At 43.8% G+C, this 20499-nt stretch overlaps 1 protein-coding gene across 4 annotated transcripts in view; it reads right to left on the bottom strand.

Annotated features, from left to right (window-relative positions):
- Window positions 1-20499, bottom strand: part of CDON (cell adhesion associated, oncogene regulated) — a 91380-nt gene that overhangs the window by 45733 nt on the left and 25148 nt on the right. For all 4 annotated transcript variants that reach the window (XM_045860228.1, XM_045860225.1, XM_045860227.1 and 1 more), the window contains exons 2-7: window positions 7062-7198; window positions 5068-5340; window positions 3668-3814; window positions 2707-2850; window positions 1801-2088; window positions 292-561 (exon numbers count right to left, since the gene is read on the bottom strand). In XM_045860228.1, the coding sequence (XP_045716184.1) occupies window positions 292-561; window positions 1801-2088; window positions 2707-2850; window positions 3668-3814; window positions 5068-5340; window positions 7062-7137 (1198 nt within the window). In that variant the 5' untranslated portion in view covers window positions 7138-7198. The remainder of the gene's footprint in view (window positions 1-291; window positions 562-1800; window positions 2089-2706; window positions 2851-3667; window positions 3815-5067; window positions 5341-7061; window positions 7199-20499) is intronic.

Below are 20499 nucleotides of genomic sequence, written 5' to 3'. Positions count from 1 at the left end.
CTTTTTAAAAAAATTTTTAATGAGCTTGATTAAATAAGGCTGTTTCTTCATGGAATGAGAAACTTTTACCATATTACCTCTTTAATATACAATATATTGAAAAATATTTTTAAAAATTTTTTAATGAGCTTAATAAAATAAGGCTGTTTCTGCATCTAGAAAGGACCAGGGGACATGAAGACAGCTCTGTTATGGTGATAGGATCGTTCCCTTTAGTTCCATTTTAACCACAACAAAAGCCTATCTGTAAAGTAAAATTTCCTACAGTTAATCACATGATCTAAACACTACCTTTTTCAATTTCAAGTCTCCCAGTAGACTGCGAGAATCCAATTCCATTGTCCGCTACACACTGATACAGGCCAGAGTCTTCCGCGGTGACGTCACTGATTTTCAGGCGGCCTTCTGCAGTGCGATGCCGGGGGGAAGGGCGGACGGGCCGGGCGTTGTGAAGCCAGGTGTGGCTGGGGGGCGGGTTCCCATGAACCTCACATGTGAACTGCACGGTGGCGCCCACAGACACAGTCTGGTCCTGCAGTCCTTTAGAAATGGAAGCCTGTTCTGAAAACAAACCACAAATTGCCATGCGAGTCATATACAATCTTCTCTATCTACCAGTACGGAGTTAAAAAAACCAAAGTGTATTGTTTACTAGCATTCTCCCATCTGTTGTGGTCAAGAAAAAAAATTAGAAATGTATTTTAACTTTCCTTTAATACAACAAATCATATGTTACTAATATGTTATAACCTCTTTTCATAGACTCTCCACCCACTTAATTCCCTTAACACACACAAATACACACACACTGAGTTTCTAATTTGGGACTTTTCTTAGCATTAGTTTCACGTGATTTGTTTGAAATAAAGTAATAGTCTCCCTGGATTTCACACTCAACAAGTGCCCAAACAGAAGAAAACCTTATTCAGAAGTTAAGTTCTTTTATGGTCAATTCTGCTTTGAAGTTAGGTGGACACTGGGCAGAAACACTTCTGTTATATCCATCAAGTGGGCTTTTTACCTCGACAAAGTAAATCATTTATCTACACTGTAACATATGCCCAAATTAAACAGTTACGCATATTACCCTGGTCCTAATGATCATTAAACACTGAAGCCCATTGCCAAACACTCACATTAATTCCAGTGTAACCTACATCAGGCCATTGCTGCAATTAGACACGTGCAGATTTACGAGAACTGTATTAACCAAGAAGCCACTTCCTATCTATTTTTGCTGGTTTTCATGAAAGCCTGTTCTGATAGAGGAAAACATTTTCTGAGACTACACATGAGAGTGGGATAGGCAGCTGGAAGAAAGGAATGGCTTTGGCACAGAGAGCAGACATAGAAATGCAGGTGAAAATAATGCAAATTTTACGAGCCAGATACAGTGACATCGTTTCAGAAGGGAAAATGAAATGAAATGGATGTTTTTGTGAGATGACATTTTCTAGTCGGCACTCTGCCTCAGTCACTACTGCTGGAGACCACCCCTGACAACAGCCCAGAACCTTCCATCCCACAAGTGCCAGTTTCCTCCTCCTGGGTCATCGCGACAAACAAGCTGAGCACCAGGGGAGCAGGCTGGGGCGAGGCTGCCAAGAACGCCCCGGTGAGACGTTCTGAGGCGCCCAGAACAGCCGCCTGGCTCAGCAGCCCGTGGGGAACGTGAAGCCTGTTCTGCCTGCTGGTGTGGACGCTGCTTCACGATCCTCGTTTCACTCACAGCTCACAAACGGACCTTCTGTTCAAACATCAGTCAGACCACTTGAAAACACTCACTGAGCAACATCTTACCGAGCACGCTAACCATGTAAGTCACGTGCTTCACTTCTCCAGATGTACTTCCCACCATGCAGGAATAATTTCCGGCATCCACGGGGTCAATGCTATCGGTGACGAGATGCGAGTACAACCTCCTCCACTTGCTCCCCGCCACGGCGTCCTGACCGTCCTTCAGCCAGTGCACCTGAGAAGTGGGAACCCCGCTCACCACACACTCCAGGGTTACAGGACTATGAGAAAGCACAGCTAGTGCCTGCGAAAGGGTGGGGTGGAGAATGTGAAAATCATCTGAGGAAGGGCCTGGAAAAAGAAGAGAAAGCAAAAATTATTATCACGTCCAATCTCCTTCTTGGCAAATCTATGAGCTTTCCCGCGTTCCCATTTATTCTTCTTTACACCACCAGGTCCTGTTTGGTAGCTAAATCATTTTAAAAAGAGGATAAAAATTAAGAGGGTTTGCAATACTTCAGGGCTACTTCCGAAGGAGCAGTTTAGAAATGCAGAGTTCTCGACAAGGACAGGAGCCCGAGCTTTGGCTGCTGGCGCCACCTCTGCTGAACTACCCCAATCTAAAAATCAGAGACATGTATTTTCATAATGCACAGTCAGCCACAAACTTGATCACCACTGATACCAAGTTGTATTTTCACTAGAGTTTACTTTTATTTGAGCAAAGGGAAAAGTTCTCCACGGGTGTATCCCTCTGTCATCCTGACCCAAATTCTCCTCTGGCGAATCATTAGATTTTTAAAGCATGTCAGTACCATTCTCTAATACATTATGTATATAATTTTTGGAAGACTTTCTTATGATGAGCAAGTATGATCAAAAAGGAAAATGGACTCTCATTTTTCAGCTTGCTACGAGGAATGCTTCCGAGGACTCGCCCTAGTCACCATTATTCTCGCAAATACTTACGACTCACAAGGAGCTTTCGGCCAGTGGGTTCGACTTTTAGCTCATGCGTGACAGGATTAAAAGCTGCACATTTGTACGATCCCTTGTCCTCCATGGACACATTCAAAATCTGAAGATTTCCCGATGGAAGGAGTAAGTAATTCTCTGAGGAAGACAGGGAATGCAGTCAGGCCTCTCTCTTTACAAAGGACACCAGTGAAAACCAATCCATTTTGATAGTTTCACTTTAAATTTAGACATCAGACTAGCAGCAAATGAGCAATTGAGGGAAAATCACTGAAGGAGGGAGACGGGAAGTCAAGGCAACGAAGAAGCCGGTGGCACTACAGTAACAAGATCTAGCCCGCCGGACACATCTGGCCACGGGTCGCTGGCTGAGAGCCGACGCAGGCACAGTGGCCTGCACCTGTTGCGCTCATCCGTCACCCAGCATTCAGTCTCATCTAGCCATTCATTTTTTTCTCAACAAATACGTCCCAGGGCCTATTTTCTGCCAGCGACGGCCCAGGCACAAGTGGCACAGCAATGGAGAACTCGGAGGAAGGCACTGCTGATGTTCTGGCCGGGAACGGGGTGGCAGAGAGAGGGGAAACGGCAAACCGGCAAACAGAAACGCGTCTAACACAGTGCTGGGGGGAACGAAGCTGAAGGCAGAGCACAGTGGGCAGCGGCTGGATGCGGTTGGATTAGGTTAGAAAGGGCCCCAAGGCCGTCTCCGCAGAGGGACATCTGTCTGAGCAGGGACCCAGCGAGTTGAGAGGGTGAGCACCGGAGTGTGGACTGTAATTACTCCTGTAATGTAACCACATCTGCTGGTCTCCTGCCCTTGATTTCTGAGAGCGGGTAACACGTGTCTTACATATGTTGGTATCTGCAGTCCCCAGTACACGGAGCCTCATAGTAGGACCTTTCTCGAACCTCTGACCTGTCTGTGCCATTGGCTTTCCCTAAAAGCTCTCACCTGTGGAATGTCTCAGCCATTTTCCCCGGACTTTGTAGCGCACCTCGGCTTTGGGGTTGCTGGCTGGTACCTGGCAGCCAATGAAAGCTGTCCTTTTTTCTTCCGCTGTAACAACATGCTTTGTGGATGAGTCAAAATCACCGAGAACTAAAATAAATACACAGAGCAATAAACAAATGTAAATTTGAGCTCTCTTTCCTGAAAGAAATGTAAAAACTAGAAACAACATCTGCAACTGGGCGGTCTGCAGCAGACGATCCCACTTCACAGGCAGGGGACTTCTTATCTCAAAAGGCGGTCGGGGGCGGGGGGCGTGGTTCGGGGTGGGAGCTAAGTCATGGCACCCTTCTCCGGGAGACCTCGAGAAAAGCCAACTGCTCTTAACATGTGAGGGGGAACTATAAAGCATAACTTCCCATCCTGTCACGACCAGTCCTTTTCAACCCAGTCCCTCATCAGCACGGACTTCCCCTACGCATCACTGTTCTACCTGAACTCAGGTTCAATAGGATGGTTTTTGAGGACGACCCCAGGACATCGGAAACAAAGCTGTGTGTCACTGGAATCATCTGCGCACACTGACTCGGTCTCGATTCCCCTCGGGTTAAGTCCCCTGCAGACGGGCCTGCGCGGAAGGGCTCCATCGTCTCCAGGGCTGACAGCAGCCAGCAGCCTGCCCCGGGGAAGCCGGCCCTCCAGCGCGTGTCTTGGAGCTGTCCATGGGTCACAGCTCTACAAAAACATTTACTCTTCTCAGTTATGACAACCTCGCCACTCCTGGGGAATCCAGACCTGTTCTGTCAATAGGGGCGCCCTTAGGAAGATGCTTCCAGGGCTGGAAGCCGTCACCGTCTGAGAGGCAGATGGCTCAAACGCACTGAGAAAACCACGAATCCAGATTTTCCCCAAGCTCGATACTCAACATTCCTTTCGCTACAGTCAGTTATTTTATTTTCCTGTTTCTTTAGCCTGGTTTCAATTACACAAATTAAAAGCACTCAGTAATCAGGCAAATAAAACAATTAGATGTGAAAGAAAGATAAAGGCCTGCATAAAATAACTGAGTGTCAAAGTAGACAATAGCTTTTTGTTGCTGCTCCTATTAAGGACTTTCAAATGCTAACCAAAAAAAAAAAAAATTCAGAATTCCCTTCAGAAAACTGTCCTGTGTAAAACAAAAAATCACTTCTACACCCTTTTTGCAGATGAAGACAACTAAGCCGGGCTCGTGGAGGTTCAAGTACACTTCCCCAAGTTAAACACAGAGCCAGAGTCAAGGCTGGGGTGAGAACCCCTGTGTGTCTTCCTCCAGAACCCACGCTCTCCCCACTACCCAAAATACAAGTGCTAACAGTAACTCCAGGAAACCCCGTACGTAACACGGACAAAATTAAACTCACCTGCAATGGACACTGTGGCAGGGCCACTCACAACCGCGCCGACGCTGTTGTTGGCAACGCACTGGTAGTCGCCCGAAAGGGAGGGGTTGAGAGAAAGAATAGTCAAAGTCCCCTGATGAATCTCAATCTGTTCCAAGTTTCTCTCCAGCCTTTTTCCATTACGCCACCACGTGATACGGGCAGTCACAGGTTTAGCAGAACAACGCAGAACTACAGGTCCACCGAGTTTCTGGACAGCAGACAGTGGCTCAGCAATAAAATAAGGTGCCAAGTCTATATGGAAACATTCCCCGTGTGCAAAGGAGGAGGAGAATGAGAAAGAAAATACATTAAACACGTTTCATCTCAGTCTGTGTAACCACAGACAATCCCTTACTTGATCTAGATATGTTATGGTTCTTTATGTTTGTGTAAGTTCTAGGAAGTCTTAAGAGTCAATTTTTGGAAGAAAAAGAGGCAACGTGTTAACCTAGGACTTAACAATTAGGGTAGAACAGATAAGAATCCTTATGACATAAATGAGAAATGGCGAATTGCTCATTTAAGGAAGTGGCTTTTAAGGAAGAAAGTTAAGAATCTGACAAAGTGGAGATGACTTTCAACTACAAATAATTCCCTCCCCTATAACCAACAGTGTTTGACTTTTAAGAGCAAGTTTTTTTAAGATTTATTTATTTATTTTTAGAGAGGGAAGGGAGGGAGAAAGAGAGAGAGAAACATGAATGTGCGGTTACTGGGAGCCGTGGCCTGCAACCCTGGCATGTGCCCTGGCTGGGAATCAAACCTGCGACACTTTGGTTCGCAGCCCACGCTCAATCCACTGAGCTATGCCAACCAGGGCAAGAGCAAGTTATTTTATAAGTGAGGCTATGGTATTTCTTCACCACTTCCCTTTAACATAAAATAATGTTCAACTTTTAAGAAAGAGGAAGTAGCAGGTTAGGAAGCCACATTGACCCACAGAGTCTATCCTTATTTGGGGGTAGACGGCTCAATAGGGTATCAACCCGACTATCTTTATTTGGCATTTGGAAGAGTTTCATTTGTTATGTCTATTCCTCTAGGAACTTGGTCGGGGGTGGAGGAGCCTTGCACTTAAGTATCAAAACAGAGCCCTCTCTTCCACCTAAAATAGAGGACAGGAATGCTGTCACTCTGGCATAATAAAATACTTTTTTAAAGAAATCAATAAATCACTGATTCTACTTTTACAGGATATTTTATCAGAAATGAAGGTTCAGGAAAGTGCCTCTCCTGAGTAAATCTGAAGTTGTTGCTTAGCAAAAATAAATAAATAAATAAAACCACTGCATCAATTTTCCCTTACTAACTATAATATAGTTGTATAGTATATTTAACGGAGGAAACTAAATATTACTTAGTGAACAAACATCAATGTACATGTGTGTAACAGATAAATCTTTACAGAAACCTAGAAGGAAAGGAAATGCACAAGGGTTGTTATTAGGCTCAGCCTTACCACACACTTAACAAGAGACACATCTCGGCTTTTCGGTAACCCGGAGAGGCAGATAATATGTTAGACAAGGTCACCAGAGTCCTGGCATTTGAACACAATTTTCTCAGTCCAAGTTGAATACCATTACATGCTGATTCTAAAATCTTTTTTTGGTGGTATGCAGTCAGCATTTTATTCCTGTTTTAATTTCCAAAATCAGAAATTTGAAGCCTATATTCTTACTGAAAACAGCACAATTGGAAAATACTTATTTTTAAGGCAACAGAAGGAGTAAGTCTCAAGGACGCCGATGGGGAGGCCGGCTAATGTCCAAGCGGCACTACTAAGAGATCCTTAAACTGTCAAATTAACCAAAGTTTTTAAATCATTCAGCTGGTCCAACAAATTTTACGAGTGTCTTTAGAATCCATTACCACCAGTGAAATACTGAAGTTGAGGTTTTTGTTTGTTTGTTTGTTTTAGATTAAGATGGGGAAAATCTCCAGCTAAAACACTACCATTCTTCTACTCTTACCTGAACTCACGGAAGAGCACAGGGTCAGAAGAATACCATAGAGCAGTGTGTGCAACGGTCTGGGATCCGAATGCATAGCGCCAGGTTACAGAAGTGGGTGGGGCAGATTTCCAGGGCAAAACCCAGGTCTTGGCTCACTGGAAAACAATCAAAGAAAAGACCTCTAAACCACAAAAACAGCTGACCTCATTCATCTGAACAGTCAGTAGGGTCGTGAGCATAATCCCTTATCTCCCCAACTCGCAAACTAATCTCTAGATGCTAAATTACAATGAGAAGTTCTGCTCATTCTTCCAAGGTGTTAGGATACCTCTAATTACGCAGAAGCCATCATTCCAAAGGGATACACTCAACAGCCTGTAGTGCATTTGTTTCACGTCTCATAAGCATCTACAACTCGACACACTCAAATTGCACTCCTCTCCATTCCTTAAAACAGAAATTTAAAAAAATATAGCGAACATTTATGTAATGCTTAGTATGTGTCAGACACCATTTTACTTCATCTTTAAGATGAAGTAAACTTCATCTCGACTTCATCTTCACAGCAACCCTATGAAATAGGAACTACTGGTTTTCTTCCCTTTTTTCAGATGGGGGCTCAGATGCATGGATGGTTCAAACAGAGAACACCAAGGGCAGGCCATGTTGGGGATGCAGGTTATTTAGCACATTTGCAGAGAGTCCGAGGACCAGGGTGGCGTGAGCAGGGTGAGCCAGGACAAGAGTGCAGGAGGAGGGAAGCTGGGCCAGGTCCTACTCGGCTTTGAAAGACACAGTGAAGATTCTGGAACTGGGTGAAAAAGGCGGAAGGGATTAAGAAGTACAAATTGCTAGTTATAAAAACAGTCACAGGGCTGTAAAGTACAGCATAGGGAGTATAGTAAAAAAATTCTGTAATAACTATGCATGCTGTCAGATGGACACTAGGTAGGGTGATCACTTCGTAAGGTATATGAAGTGTCTAATCACTATGTTGTACACCCAAAACTAATCTACTATTGTATGTCAACTGTAATTGAAAAATAAACTGAAAAAACTTTGGAAAATTTCCAATGTGGTGGCAAGCCCTGAGAGGACTTAGGGAAGGGGCGTGACGGCATCTCATTTATAGTTCACAGAGATCACTGGCTGGAAGGGACAAGACTGAAGTGGGGCAGGAATGAGGAAGGACCGCAAGCAGAGCAATGTTATCCCTCGGGAGAGAGAGAAGGAACCCGCGTGGTGGGTTAGACCAGCGTGTCTACTTGGGGGGTGGGGAAAAGTAACTGGACTCAAAACATTTGCTGAAGCCTTGGGTACAGAATGTGAGATGAAGAGATGTGCTAATAGTTTGGGCGTAAAAGTAACAGCTCCGTTTACTGAAATGAGGAAGACTGGAGGCAATGGAGAGGGGGTTAGTCAGCAGTGCTGCCCCAACCAAGTCCAGTCTAAGATATCTGTTCAGCAGCCCGATACTACCGTTGATTGACAATGACACACTGGAGCCCGGGGCTGTGCAGTATGTAGGAGCTGGAAATGCAGACATTAGACCCGTAAAAACCATGGCACTGAATGAGCTCTCTCGAAGGAAAATGAGAGAAGAGGAGAGACCTGCTAGGAGCCTCGGGACTTCCAACCTTTGCAGACTGAACAGCGGGAGAAGAAAGGAGCAGTGGAGACTGAGAAGTCATTGATGAAATTGGAAGAAATCTAGGAGAATGTTGTGCTGGGGAGAAAAATATTTTTAAAGTATTTCTAGAAGAGTCATGAACCCTCTCAAACACTTCCGAGAGGCAGAGTAAGACGAGACACCATGGGGAAGGCATCAGGGAGGTCGCTGGTGAGGCTGACGAGAGGGGGTTTGACGGAGGCGCGAGGAAAGCCTGGCAGTGGGTTCACAGTGGAGCCGGAGGGCAGGGAACGAAGAAAGCGGGCACAGAAAACTCGAGGGTTTTGCTATGAAAGGGCAGCAGCAGAGTGTGGAAGAACAGGGAGAACTGGTGGAGATGAACGGCCGTCACAGGAGGGCTTGTTTGTGTGGGGGCTTTCAAACACAGAGACAGCACAGCAACCCAGCAAAGCCGAAAGTGCTTCCTTCTCCACGACACATACTCCAAAATCTACGGGTGGCAAATTCCACTTTATCCCGCTCCCTGACTATCAGGTCGTGGGCTGCCTTTTCAATTTTTTCTTGCTGACCTCTTCTTAAAAACGAGGGAGGATATTTTGGTTACCACTCGTGGGAAGAAAGGGCCATCTGTGTAAAAACTTTTTTTTGGTTTATTTGAATTCATATTTGCGTCAAGGGTAAGAACTGACACACCACTGCTAAGCAGTCAGGCAAAGTAAACATTCAAATAACGTGCTAACAGGAGCCACTTTCCTGAGAGAATGAGGACAAGTAGGAGTGTTTCTTCCTTTTGCCAAATCTTCCCTCAAGTATTTATTTATTGAAAAGCAGGGGGGAAAGTTCCTCGGTCTACTTTAACCCCAGCACATGATCTACTGAGTTACTCTACAGCCATCCTTTAAAATGTCACAGCTCATTATTGCTACCTAAGTATTAGCACACAGGCATATACTTGATTCATTCTATCTGTTAGGTTCCTCATAACACACTGTCCATTTTTAATGTAATGTTTGTTTATTTTTCTATTGCAGTTGATGTATATTAGTTTCAAGCATACAACACAATAATTATACATTACATAACTTACTAAGTGATCACCCTGGTAAGTCGAGTACCCATCTGGCACCATAACATAGTTATTAAAATTTTGTGGGCTATATTCCCTATGCTGTACTTTACATCTCTATGACTGTTCTGTGGCCACCAACTTGTACTTCCTAATGCCCTCACCTTTTTCACCCAGAGCCCTAACTGCCCTCCCATCGGGCAACCATCAAAATGTTCTTCTCTGTGAGTCTGTTTCTGGTCTGTGTTCATTCATTTTCTTGCATAGATCCCACATACAAAATCATTGGGCATTTCCCTCCTCTGTCTTATTTCACTCACTCATTTCACAGCCTCTATGTCCACCCATGTCATTACAGATGCAAGATTTCATTCTTTTTTATGACTGAGTCATACTTCCCTGTGTATAGGCACTACTTCCACTTTCTCCATTCATCCACTGGTGGACACTTAGGTTGCTTCCGTATCTTTTTTTAAAAGATTTTATTTATTTATTTTTATAGAGAGGGAAAGGGAGGGAGAAGCAGAGGGAGAGAAACATCAATGTGTGGGTGCCTCTTGTTCACCCCCCACCAGGGACCAGGCCTGCAACCCAGGCATGTGCCCTGACTGGGAATCAAACCAGGGACCTTTTGGTTCGCAGGCCCACGCTCAATCCACTGAGCTACACCATCCAGGGCTTGCTTCCATATCTTGGCTATTGTAAATAATGCTGCAATGAATATAAGACGTATTTTTTTTTCAAATTAGTGTTTTGGGTTTTTTCAGTTCAATACCCAGGAGTGAAATTACTGGATCCTTCTCTGTCTCTTGTTATAGCCTTTGTTTTAAAATCTGTTTTTTGTTTAGTATAAATATTGCTACCCCACCTTTTTAATTGTTTTGTTTTCATTTTCATGAAATGCCTTTTTCTATCCCTTTACTTTCAGGCTGAGTGTGTCTTTGGACCTGAGGTGGGTCTCTTGCAGGAAGCGTGAGGGTCTTGTTTGCTTGTCCCTCCAACCACCCTGTGTGTTCAAACTGGAGTATTTAATCCATTTGCATTAAAAGTAATTGTTCATTGACACCTATTTATTGCCATTTTATTATATATTTTTTATCTTTTTCTTCTCCTCCTTCTTCAAAATGACCCATTAACATTGCTTGGAATACTGGTTTTGTAGGGATGAACGCCTTTAGCTTTTTCTTGTCTGGGAAGCTCTTCATCTGTCCTTCAATTGTAAATCACAGCTTTGCTGGGTAGACTTGGCTGAAGGTCCTTGCTCTTTATCATGTTGAGTATTTCATGTCAACCCCTTCTGGCCTGCGAAGTTTCTGTTGAGATCAGCTGACACTCTTATGAGAGCTCTCCTGTTGGTAACTACCTGCTTTTCTCTAGCTGTTTTTAAGATTCTTTGTCTTTAACCTTTGGCATTTTAATTATGATGTGTCTTGGTGTGGGCCTCTTTGGGTTCATTTTGTTTGGGACTTTCTGTGCTTTCCTGGACTTGTGTGTCTATTTCCTTCACCAGGTTAGGGAAGTTTCCCGTCATCATTTTGTCAATTAGGTTTTCAATTCCTTGTTCTCTCTCCTCCTCCAGCACTCCTGTGACGAGAATGCTGGCATGCTTGAAGCTGTCTTTAAACTATCCTCGTTTTTTTAGATTTTTTCTTTTTGCTGTTTGATTGGCTGTGTTCTGCTTCCTTAACTTCCAATTCGCTGATTGGATCCTGTTTCATCTACTCTACTATAATTCCCTGTAATGTATTCTTTTCAGTTACTACATTCTTCCATTTCTGACTGGTTCTCTTTTATGTTTTCTAACTCCATTGTTGTTTCCTATCTCTCCACTAAAGTTCTCACTGAGGTCATTGGGCATCCTTATAAGTGATATTTTGAACTGGGCATCTGGTAGATTGCTTGTCTCTGTTTTGTCCAGTTCTTTTTCTGGAGTTTTGTTCTGTTCATTCATTTGGGACATGTCTCTTTGTCTTCTCATTTGGCTGTCTCCCTGTTTGTTGCTATAAATTAGGTAGAGCTGCTGTGTCTCTCAGTCTTATAGAGTGGCCTTATGAAGTAGGTGTGTCCTGTGGGGCCCAGCGGCACAGCCTTCCAAGTTACCCAATCTGGGCACTCCAAGTGCACCCCCAGTTTAAGCTGTGTCCACATTCCTGTACGGTTGAGCCTTGATTCCTCTTCGTACATCAATGGGACACACTAAAGCACAGGCCAATGGGCTGAGAGAACTAGCTGCAACCCTAACAGAGGAGCTGCTGTGCATCCCCCAGAGCAGGCGTTACTTCAGCAGGGCCCCAGTGCCCAATGAGCCTGCCCCTTAAGTGTGTCTCTACTGGAGGTGGTAGGTGGTGCTCTGGTGTGGTTGGAAGCTGGCCACCAGGTGCACTGCCTCTAGGGATTCCCAGGAGATATAGCCCAAGATCAGCTGCCACCTGAGCCCTGTCCAGGGTCACCTGGCATGAGCTACAAAGCAATATGCATATGGCTGGTTCTTGTGCTGAGTTTGGAGGTGCCCAGGAGAGGCCAAGCTGTGAACTGGGGCTAACTACTACTAGTGCTAGGCCTGGGGCCACTTAGCAAGAGATACAGGGCACGCTGAGGCCAGATACTGCTCATTTGGGGTCTGTGAACCTTTGACTGAGAGATTTTAGGAAAGTCTGAAGAAAGAGCCAAGACAGCCTGTTTGTGTGGAAAAGCCACTGGAAATAGCTTGCATAGGCCTGCAAGTTGGGTGGGTCTGGGTCTCAGGGAGTCACTAGGGCAGAGTAAACAGCATTAGCCAGGTTGATGGAGAATCAGATATGGTGCGTATATGGCAGCAACATGCGGGGATGGTTCAGCAAAGCAACAACGGCCTCTGCCAGCACTTGTCTGGGAAAAGCTGGCCCTCCAGCCCTCACCCCAAAGCCAGATAACTCAGTTCCTCCCCATATGTCCCTGTTGTGCCTCTCATGCTGCTGCCCCAGCACTGGAGCTCCCAAGTGAACAAGTCCAAGTAAGTGTGTGCATGGGCCCTTTAAGAGGAATCCTGGGACTCCAGAAACCTCTGTCTCACTCAGCCACAATCCCCACTGGCTTTCACAGCCAGAAGTTATGGGAACTTCTTTCCCTGGCACTGAAACCCTGAGCTGGTGGCCTTGGTATGGGGCTGGGACCCCTCACTCCTCAGGAGGATTTCCACAGCTGAGATACCCCTCCCAAATTTTAACTGTCTCATGTGGGTGTGGGGCCAGCCCATTCTGTGTCTCTGCCCCTCCTACTGGCCTCACTGTGGCTTCTCCTTTATAACCTTAGTTGTAGGACTTCTGTTCAGCTACAACTCAGGGGGTTCTCAACGACAGCTGTTCTGTAGTTCTAATGTGACTACGGGACGTTTACCCATCCACCACCTTGATGGCACTCCAACATGCTATCTGTTGATTTTGGAGGTTGTAAAGAACTTATGACCGTAGCAGTCATTTACTAAATATTTGTTGACTGGGTTTATAATTATATTTATCCAAGGCAAGCTTGCTCCGTTTCTTAGAGAACGATGACAATGAACATAAGGCCATGGCTTCTATAACTATATGGGTCAGGCAGCTTGAAATTATATTCAACAGCCACCAGTGGCAACCTAGGTCCAACTTCTCAAATAAACACCACTGACCATGAGGAGGGTTAGATGGTGTGTAAATCAGGGTATACCCATTAACACTACTGGAAAACTGCTCAATGCTATGTCATTTTTAAAAGTATTCTTTGTTGAAAAAGGAAACTCAGTAATATTAGTGTTAATGCTATTTGATTAGCAAGTTATTGGAAAACATATATATGACACCTATATATAATTACATTAAAGTGTATATAATATGTGGATTTTATTTTTTTAAGATTTTATTTATTTTTAGAGAGGGGAAGGGAGGGAGAAAGAGAGGGAGAAAAACATCAGTGTGTGGTTGCCTATTATGCACCCCCTGCAGGAGACCTGGCCCACAACCCAGGCATGTGCCCTGACTGGGAATTAAATCGATGACCCTTTGGTTTGCAGGCCAGAGCTCAAGCCACTTAGCCACACTAGTCAGGGCAATATGTACATTTTATATATTTATAATTTATATGTAAGTATATATGTGCTGCATTGCTCTACCAAATGAACAAGTTGTTTGGTCAAGTTTACCACAACTGAACAAGGCCCCTACCCTTTTCTTACACACCAATGGCCTCCACAGGTATATCACCTTTCTTACCCATAAAAAAGCACCTTGACAAGGGGAACAGCATTAATTTCCTCTGCATAAAAGTTATCCCATCCCCCTCTTATCCTCCTTCCTGATTAGGAAACTGGCCAGCAGAGAGGTTTCTGGTAAGAGCACCCCCACCCACTCCACCACTCATCACTCGGGGGCATAACTTGCTGTTTGACCTCTGTCCCAGTGCATACAACACTCAAATATTCACGTGCAAAAATTAAAAACAGAATTCTGTTTTCAACCATATGGAAGAGAATTCTGATTTAAATCACACTGTCATTTTTTTTTTGACATCTGTGTTTTCTTGCTTAGAATTTTTTTAAAGCACTCAATGTGATTAACATAATGTCAGGTGATATTTGAAAAAAACATTCAAGTTTTTTCACATACTCTACAATTAATATGTTATTTTACAAGTAGAAAGTTAATATATTTCTACAAATGCTGATAAAATAAAACATTCAGCATCAAAATGTGGAATATACAAAAAAGTAAACATGACAATTCCATTGCCTAACTATAATACATCAATATTCTGATGCTTTTCCTCCTAATCCTTTCCATATGTGTATCTTTACATAATCAAGACCATAACATATATGCAATAGTTTTAACTCCTGCTTCATTTATTTATCTAATGATTAATTTTACTTATTAAAAGCATTCATAAACATAATTTGTAATAGCTATAGATACTTAGCCATTCCCTTTTGGGTAGTTAGGCTATATTTGTGTGTGTGTGTGTGTGTGTGTGTGTGTGGTCTGTCCAGAAAGTATCTAGCTATGTACTATGAAAAAGAGACATTTATTGAAGAAGATACAAGAAACATTAAACATAGGACAATGACACCTCAGTCTCCTTCAAAGTAGGCACCTTGGGACCTCACACTTCTCCCAGTCACCATCAGCTGCCCCAGCATATTTTCCTGAATCTCATCAATGGTCTGAAATTTCTTCTCCTTCAAAGGTGATTTTAGTTTTGGGAAAAGCCAGAAGTTGCACAGTGCCAACTCTGGCTATAGGGGTGCTGAGTCACCTGGGTGTTTTGATGTTTCACCAAAAAACTCTGCATGAGGTGTGATGCATGAGCAGACATGTTGTCGTGATGAAGCTGCCAATCACCAGCTGCCCATAGCTGTGGCCTTCTGAATCACCCGAACAGTTTCCACGGAGGAATGTCCAAGCTTAACACACAATTTGATGCAGATTCGTTGCTCTACTAGCTCAGTCATTTTGAATGCGACAGCCACACGGTACATGTGCTCACTCAACAGCATCTACCACCCCCATTGACTAGTACAGTGAAGTCGTCATTGTTCACACATGCACATTCCAGTCCACTCTCCTTGGCTGCCAGGTTACATCAACGTCACGCAAACCATTCTTGCCAGATACTAACCATATATTAACCATATACTAAACCATATACTAACAATGGTTGGATTTTTCCAGACAGACCTCATATGTACATGTTTTTTGTTATTGCAAATAATGTTGCTATGGACATCTTTGTCCATAAATCTTTAACCACTCTATGTCCTTAGGAGAGATTTTTAAGTGGGATTATTGGGTCAAGGAGTACAAACATTTTTAAGACTCTTTAAAAACATAGAGTCAAATTGTTTTCCAGAAAGAAAAAGATGGCGACTCTCTCCAACCCCGCACTTGACAACAACCACAGTGTGAGTGGGCTCCCGCTCACCAGCGCATGTTCTTGGTCTAGACACTCACGCTGGCTTAGATCTTGGTTTAAATCCTCATGCTGTGCTAAGTAGAATGACTACAAAACATGAATTCGAGCAATTAATTAAAATATTTGATCAGCCATAAAGGAACATTCACTGTCTAATCTAGCAAGGCTTTGCTAACAACATTCCAAGTTTACATAAAAGTTAACGCAAAGAGAATGAAAGACTCGGCACTGCCCATGCCATGCTTATCAAACCTCGTCCATCTGAACATCCAATTACAAAAAAGTACCATGGACACAAAAACCTCTGCTTTTTACCCAAACTTTATTTTAAAGTAAGATAACAACTGTTATATTGTGTGGTTTTAATCTATAATATGTATTTCTCTTTAAAAATTTTGTATGCAAAAACTGGTGACACATTTGGCAATATTTGTTGGCATTCAAAATAGTAAATTGCCAATCATTTCAAAATTGTATTCTCCCTTCCTTAATGCTTTTGCCCATAAAGCACACACACCCCTCTACATCCCTAAGCTACTGAAGGTAGTAAAGTAACTCAAGGAGTTGGATTTTAAAGTGCTTTGGTCTGGCCTTACTGGTGGACTTTGGCAAAGACCTGGTCAATTCCCCATGTGAAAACCAGAACTGTCAAGGCTTATCCAACTCACTGGTCTCAGAAGAAATTAACATGACCACGAGGAAGTTCTTCTACCTCCTTCACATCTTCAGAGGAAGTTAACACCCAACAAGATTCTATTATTTTCACTGCAGCTCTGTGCGGCTGACTTAAGTGTCTGAGAAGATGCTTAGTAGTCACTTTGCTCCCAAGAAAGTATCTGGTAGTTCAGTCTCTCCAGAAGAAAGACTAGGGTGAAAAAATTAAAACCAAAATAGAACAGCTAAGTGTGGCACCCCAAGAAACCTGCAAAGTCAGGGGACAACTCCTCCAAGCTGTAAACATTTTTGGAGGGCTCCCTACTTTCACACGCCCCCGGTACTGCTCCTGGAGTCCTGGCCTGAGATTCCTCCAGAAGAGCTGGCATTTCCTAAGTTACAGAGCTTTCTTTAAGCCTCCCCTTCATATCTACACGAATGGCAATCTGTCTTCTCTAATAAATTCTACTTTTACGCCACCCCAGGCTCAGAAGCACTTCTGCTGGCAAACGGAAGCTAAAGGTAGTAAGAGAGGAAATACTTCCCTAACATTTATTTAACTTATTGTTCAGGTGGTGAACTTAATGCTTTTATAACCCCTTTTCAACGTGCTGCCAGAATGATCCTTTGGGAAAAGTCTTTCCTGAATTTCTAGATTTGATTTCTTTGTTTTTGAAGCAACGTCTTTGCTTTCTTAAGGATGATCGACGCTGTCTCTCTGGATTACCCCCTCCCCATCTTCCTATATCAGACTTTCTCAAAGTTTTCTTTCAGGCTTAGGGAATAACTGTGACTAATTTGCAAACAAAAACTCAGCTTTGGGGTTGGTATTGTTCTTCAAAATAGCTCTAGTTTCCTTTTGTAAAGTAAAGGCACCTTACTCCTCATGAAACAGTAATTTCCTTCTTTAAGGGAACTGATCCTTATTTTCAATCTATTTCAAAATACACTGAGAAAAAAATGTTTTCTGCAGTCACTACAAAAGAAAAAATAAAACATGTCTACTTAACAGTTTCTGATTAAGTACTGATTAATTCAGCATGACTTCAATTAGGGAAGTGAAACATGCAACACGCGTTTTTAACCACTGAACTACCCTGACCTTAATCGCATCCAACTTTAAATCCCCTGTCGAAGTTTTCTTCATTCTGAATATCTGAACAATTTAGCGAAGCAGCTAATATTTCCTGCAGACTTCTCTCTAAGAATCCTAATTCTCCCAGGAAATATTCATTCAATCGATAAATTCCCTACAACAGGGCACCAACTTTGGGTGAGATCCTGGGAGGGGCACAAAGATAAGGAAGATGGAGAAGTCATAATTCCTGAATTCGAGGCCACTGCAGCCTAATCGAGAGAAGGGGGTGTGAACATAATTAACTTTGGAATAAAGAAGAGTGTCCTCCATAGTAAGTGCAATGAGAGGGTAAAAAATATTAAAAGTTCAAAGCAGAGGAATTCACCTTTTACTCCACAAGCTGTGCTCAGTGCATACTTACTGTGTGTCAGGCACGGTGCTATGCTGGGAACTCAGCTACAAACAGATCAGACGGGACATCTGCCTTCCCGAGGCTTACAGTCACGTCAGGGAAGGCGACATTCAAACACACAGTTATCCCCCAGAACTAAACATTTTGCCCTAGGGCTCCTGCAAAATTATTCCACTTTCTGGATGGCTTCTTTTTACCCAGTATCACAACTGTTTAAATCAGAAACTAAAAAGTGGTACTTTGATATTACAGCTTCAGGCAAAGACATACCCATCAGTTTACATGACATCATAGTATTTGGTCAGAAAATACAAAAGAATTTGAATGGCCTGCTCTGCTTGGGTGAGCCCCAAACACGGTGCTTCGCGTACAGATGCCGAGTGAGGGGCAGTGGGCATTTCCTCCGACCTTGGTTGCCTCTCGCGCTGAGGTGCCCGTGCAGCATGTCCCCCAGTTCGGACGCACTCCCAGGGCCGAGGCTTCGTCCTGCCACACAGGTGTTCTCTGTGCCATAACTGTGTCTTTAAGCGCAATGTGAATGCATGATAACCGTGTATCTTTAGGAGGACTTCCTGTTTGAAAGTTGATTCCCTGCCTCTCCATCACCTTGGAGGGACGTTCTCACCAGTCCTGCTTCACCCCCAAGTCTTCTTTCTCCTTTGCCCAGCACAATAAATTCACTGCACAATATTTAGGAACCACCTGCATTTATTTACTTTGAAAATATTGTTTATCACCTATACAAATTTGTTTTTCTTGCTTAACTGATTTATTTTCCTATCTGTGAGACTGTTTCATGTTCCTGGATTGGGGCCACGCATCATGCCTCCATCAAAATCAATGGAAATGGTTTTTGCTAAGAGGCAGTGTTCTTAGGAAATAAAGGTTTTCTGGAATCAAAGTAGTTAAGTGAAGGAGGGATAGGAGAGCAAAGGAATAAGGCAAGTACAGGTGCTACAGGAAAAACAGAGGGGTCACTTACCATAGATGTGGAGGATAGAAGGCTTCTCAAAGGAGACATTTAGGTGACTCAAATGGATAAGTTTGGGGGCAGGGTGGAGGGGGGGATGCAAAGCAAGGGGAGGGTAGTACTCCAAGTAGAAGGCAAGGCATGTGTGCAGAATCAGGGCAGAGAGCGAGGAAATATGGGCTGGAAAGCAGAGCAAGAACAGGAGGACTGTAAATAGCGAGAGTTAAGGTCGCAGAGGTGAGTGAACGCGTGACTATAAAGCCAGGTTATGGGGTTTGGTTTTTATCCTCAGGGGAGTAAGGATGGCTTTTAAGTAGGCAAGGGACAGACAGGATCAGACTTGTGCCCTTCACACAGCACGGACGCTGCAATGTGGGGAGTGGCTGGGGAGGGACGAGGGGTTCGAAGGCTGTGGGGGAAGGAGGACGGGGACCTGTCCTAGAGAACCATCCGGGAGACATTTTCGCGATTAAAGGATATTTTTAAAGACAAGGGCACATTTAAAAAAGAACTAGAACTTGGACAGTGAATGACTTGGATTGGGAAAGAATACATCTCTTAGACGTCTCTGGAATCCATTATCTGTCCACTTCTCTGTTTCCCTGCTGCTTTTGCCATTAATAAAGGAAGTGAGGCTGCTGCCCAGATTTCTGACTTGGGCACGTGAGCGAGTGAATGACGTGCATTTCACAAGACAGGAAATACAGGAGAAGCAGCAGGGTTTGCCGTGGTTTGTTGCTGCTGTTGTGAGGGGGGCGAGCAGTGGAGAGAGTGCACCCTACAGTGTGGAGCTAATGAGTTGGGCTGGACGTAAGTGGGGACTGAAGAAAGACATTTCAGGGGCAAGCAGGAAGAAGCCTGAATTACTGAAGAGTGATTTGGGAGGCAAGGATGGACAGACAGAATTGACACTCCCTACCGGGGAGGGAGCCTCAGGCTGACTCCTAAAAACACACTGCCTTTGAAGGGGTGGCAACTTTTCATTCAAAATAATTCGCATTGTCAATACAACTAAAATGTATTTAAAAATTAGATTTTGTTTGTTTATTTTTTAGAGAAAGGGGAAGGGAGGAAGAGAGGGAGAGAAACATCGATGTGAGACAAAAACATCAATTGGTTGCCTCTCCCACGCCCCGAGTCTGGAACCAAACCCATAACCCACACATTGTACCCTGACTAGGAATCGAACTGGTGACCTTTTGCTTTGCAGGACGATGCTCAACCCACTGAGCCACATGGATCAGAGCAAAAAAAAATTAAACACAAAAGGGAAAGACAAAAAATGGTGTCCCAGGAATGGAATCAAACAGACTTTTTAAAAATGAGTTTCAAAACGTCATTGCATTTCCCACACATCTATCTTTCCAAAGTACTACAGTTTGGGGTCATCAGACACATTCCTCAGCCGCTGACTCCTTCATGATCACTGAAGCCTTTGATCGGTGGCAGTCTTCATGCTGTCCGCATGGGGTCTTGAAAAATGAGAGTACCAGCTGGCCTCCATCCGTCAGCGATTCTACTGGACGAGTGGGCAGGGGAGGAGGAGGGTGAGGAAAGGCAAGGCAAAGCAAGTGCCACTGTAAATCTAGTTGCAACAAATATACCATCCAACAGGTAGCGACCCCATTGATCTCAGGGTTATTCCCAGTTCTTTCAGAAACTGAAGATCCCCTTAGAGCAGTCACGTGCAACCAAAGTGATGCATTCTCTGCGAGCTCTGGTAG

The sequence above is a fragment of the Phyllostomus hastatus genome, unplaced genomic scaffold (genome assembly GCF_019186645.2).
Source record: "Phyllostomus hastatus isolate PE091 unplaced genomic scaffold, TTU_PhHast_1.1 phas_scaffold_193, whole genome shotgun sequence".
In the NCBI taxonomy this organism is placed as follows: domain Eukaryota; kingdom Metazoa; phylum Chordata; class Mammalia; order Chiroptera; family Phyllostomidae; genus Phyllostomus; species Phyllostomus hastatus.
Note: the sequence above shows the minus strand (reverse complement) of the source record. Positions and strands in the feature narration are given on the sequence as shown.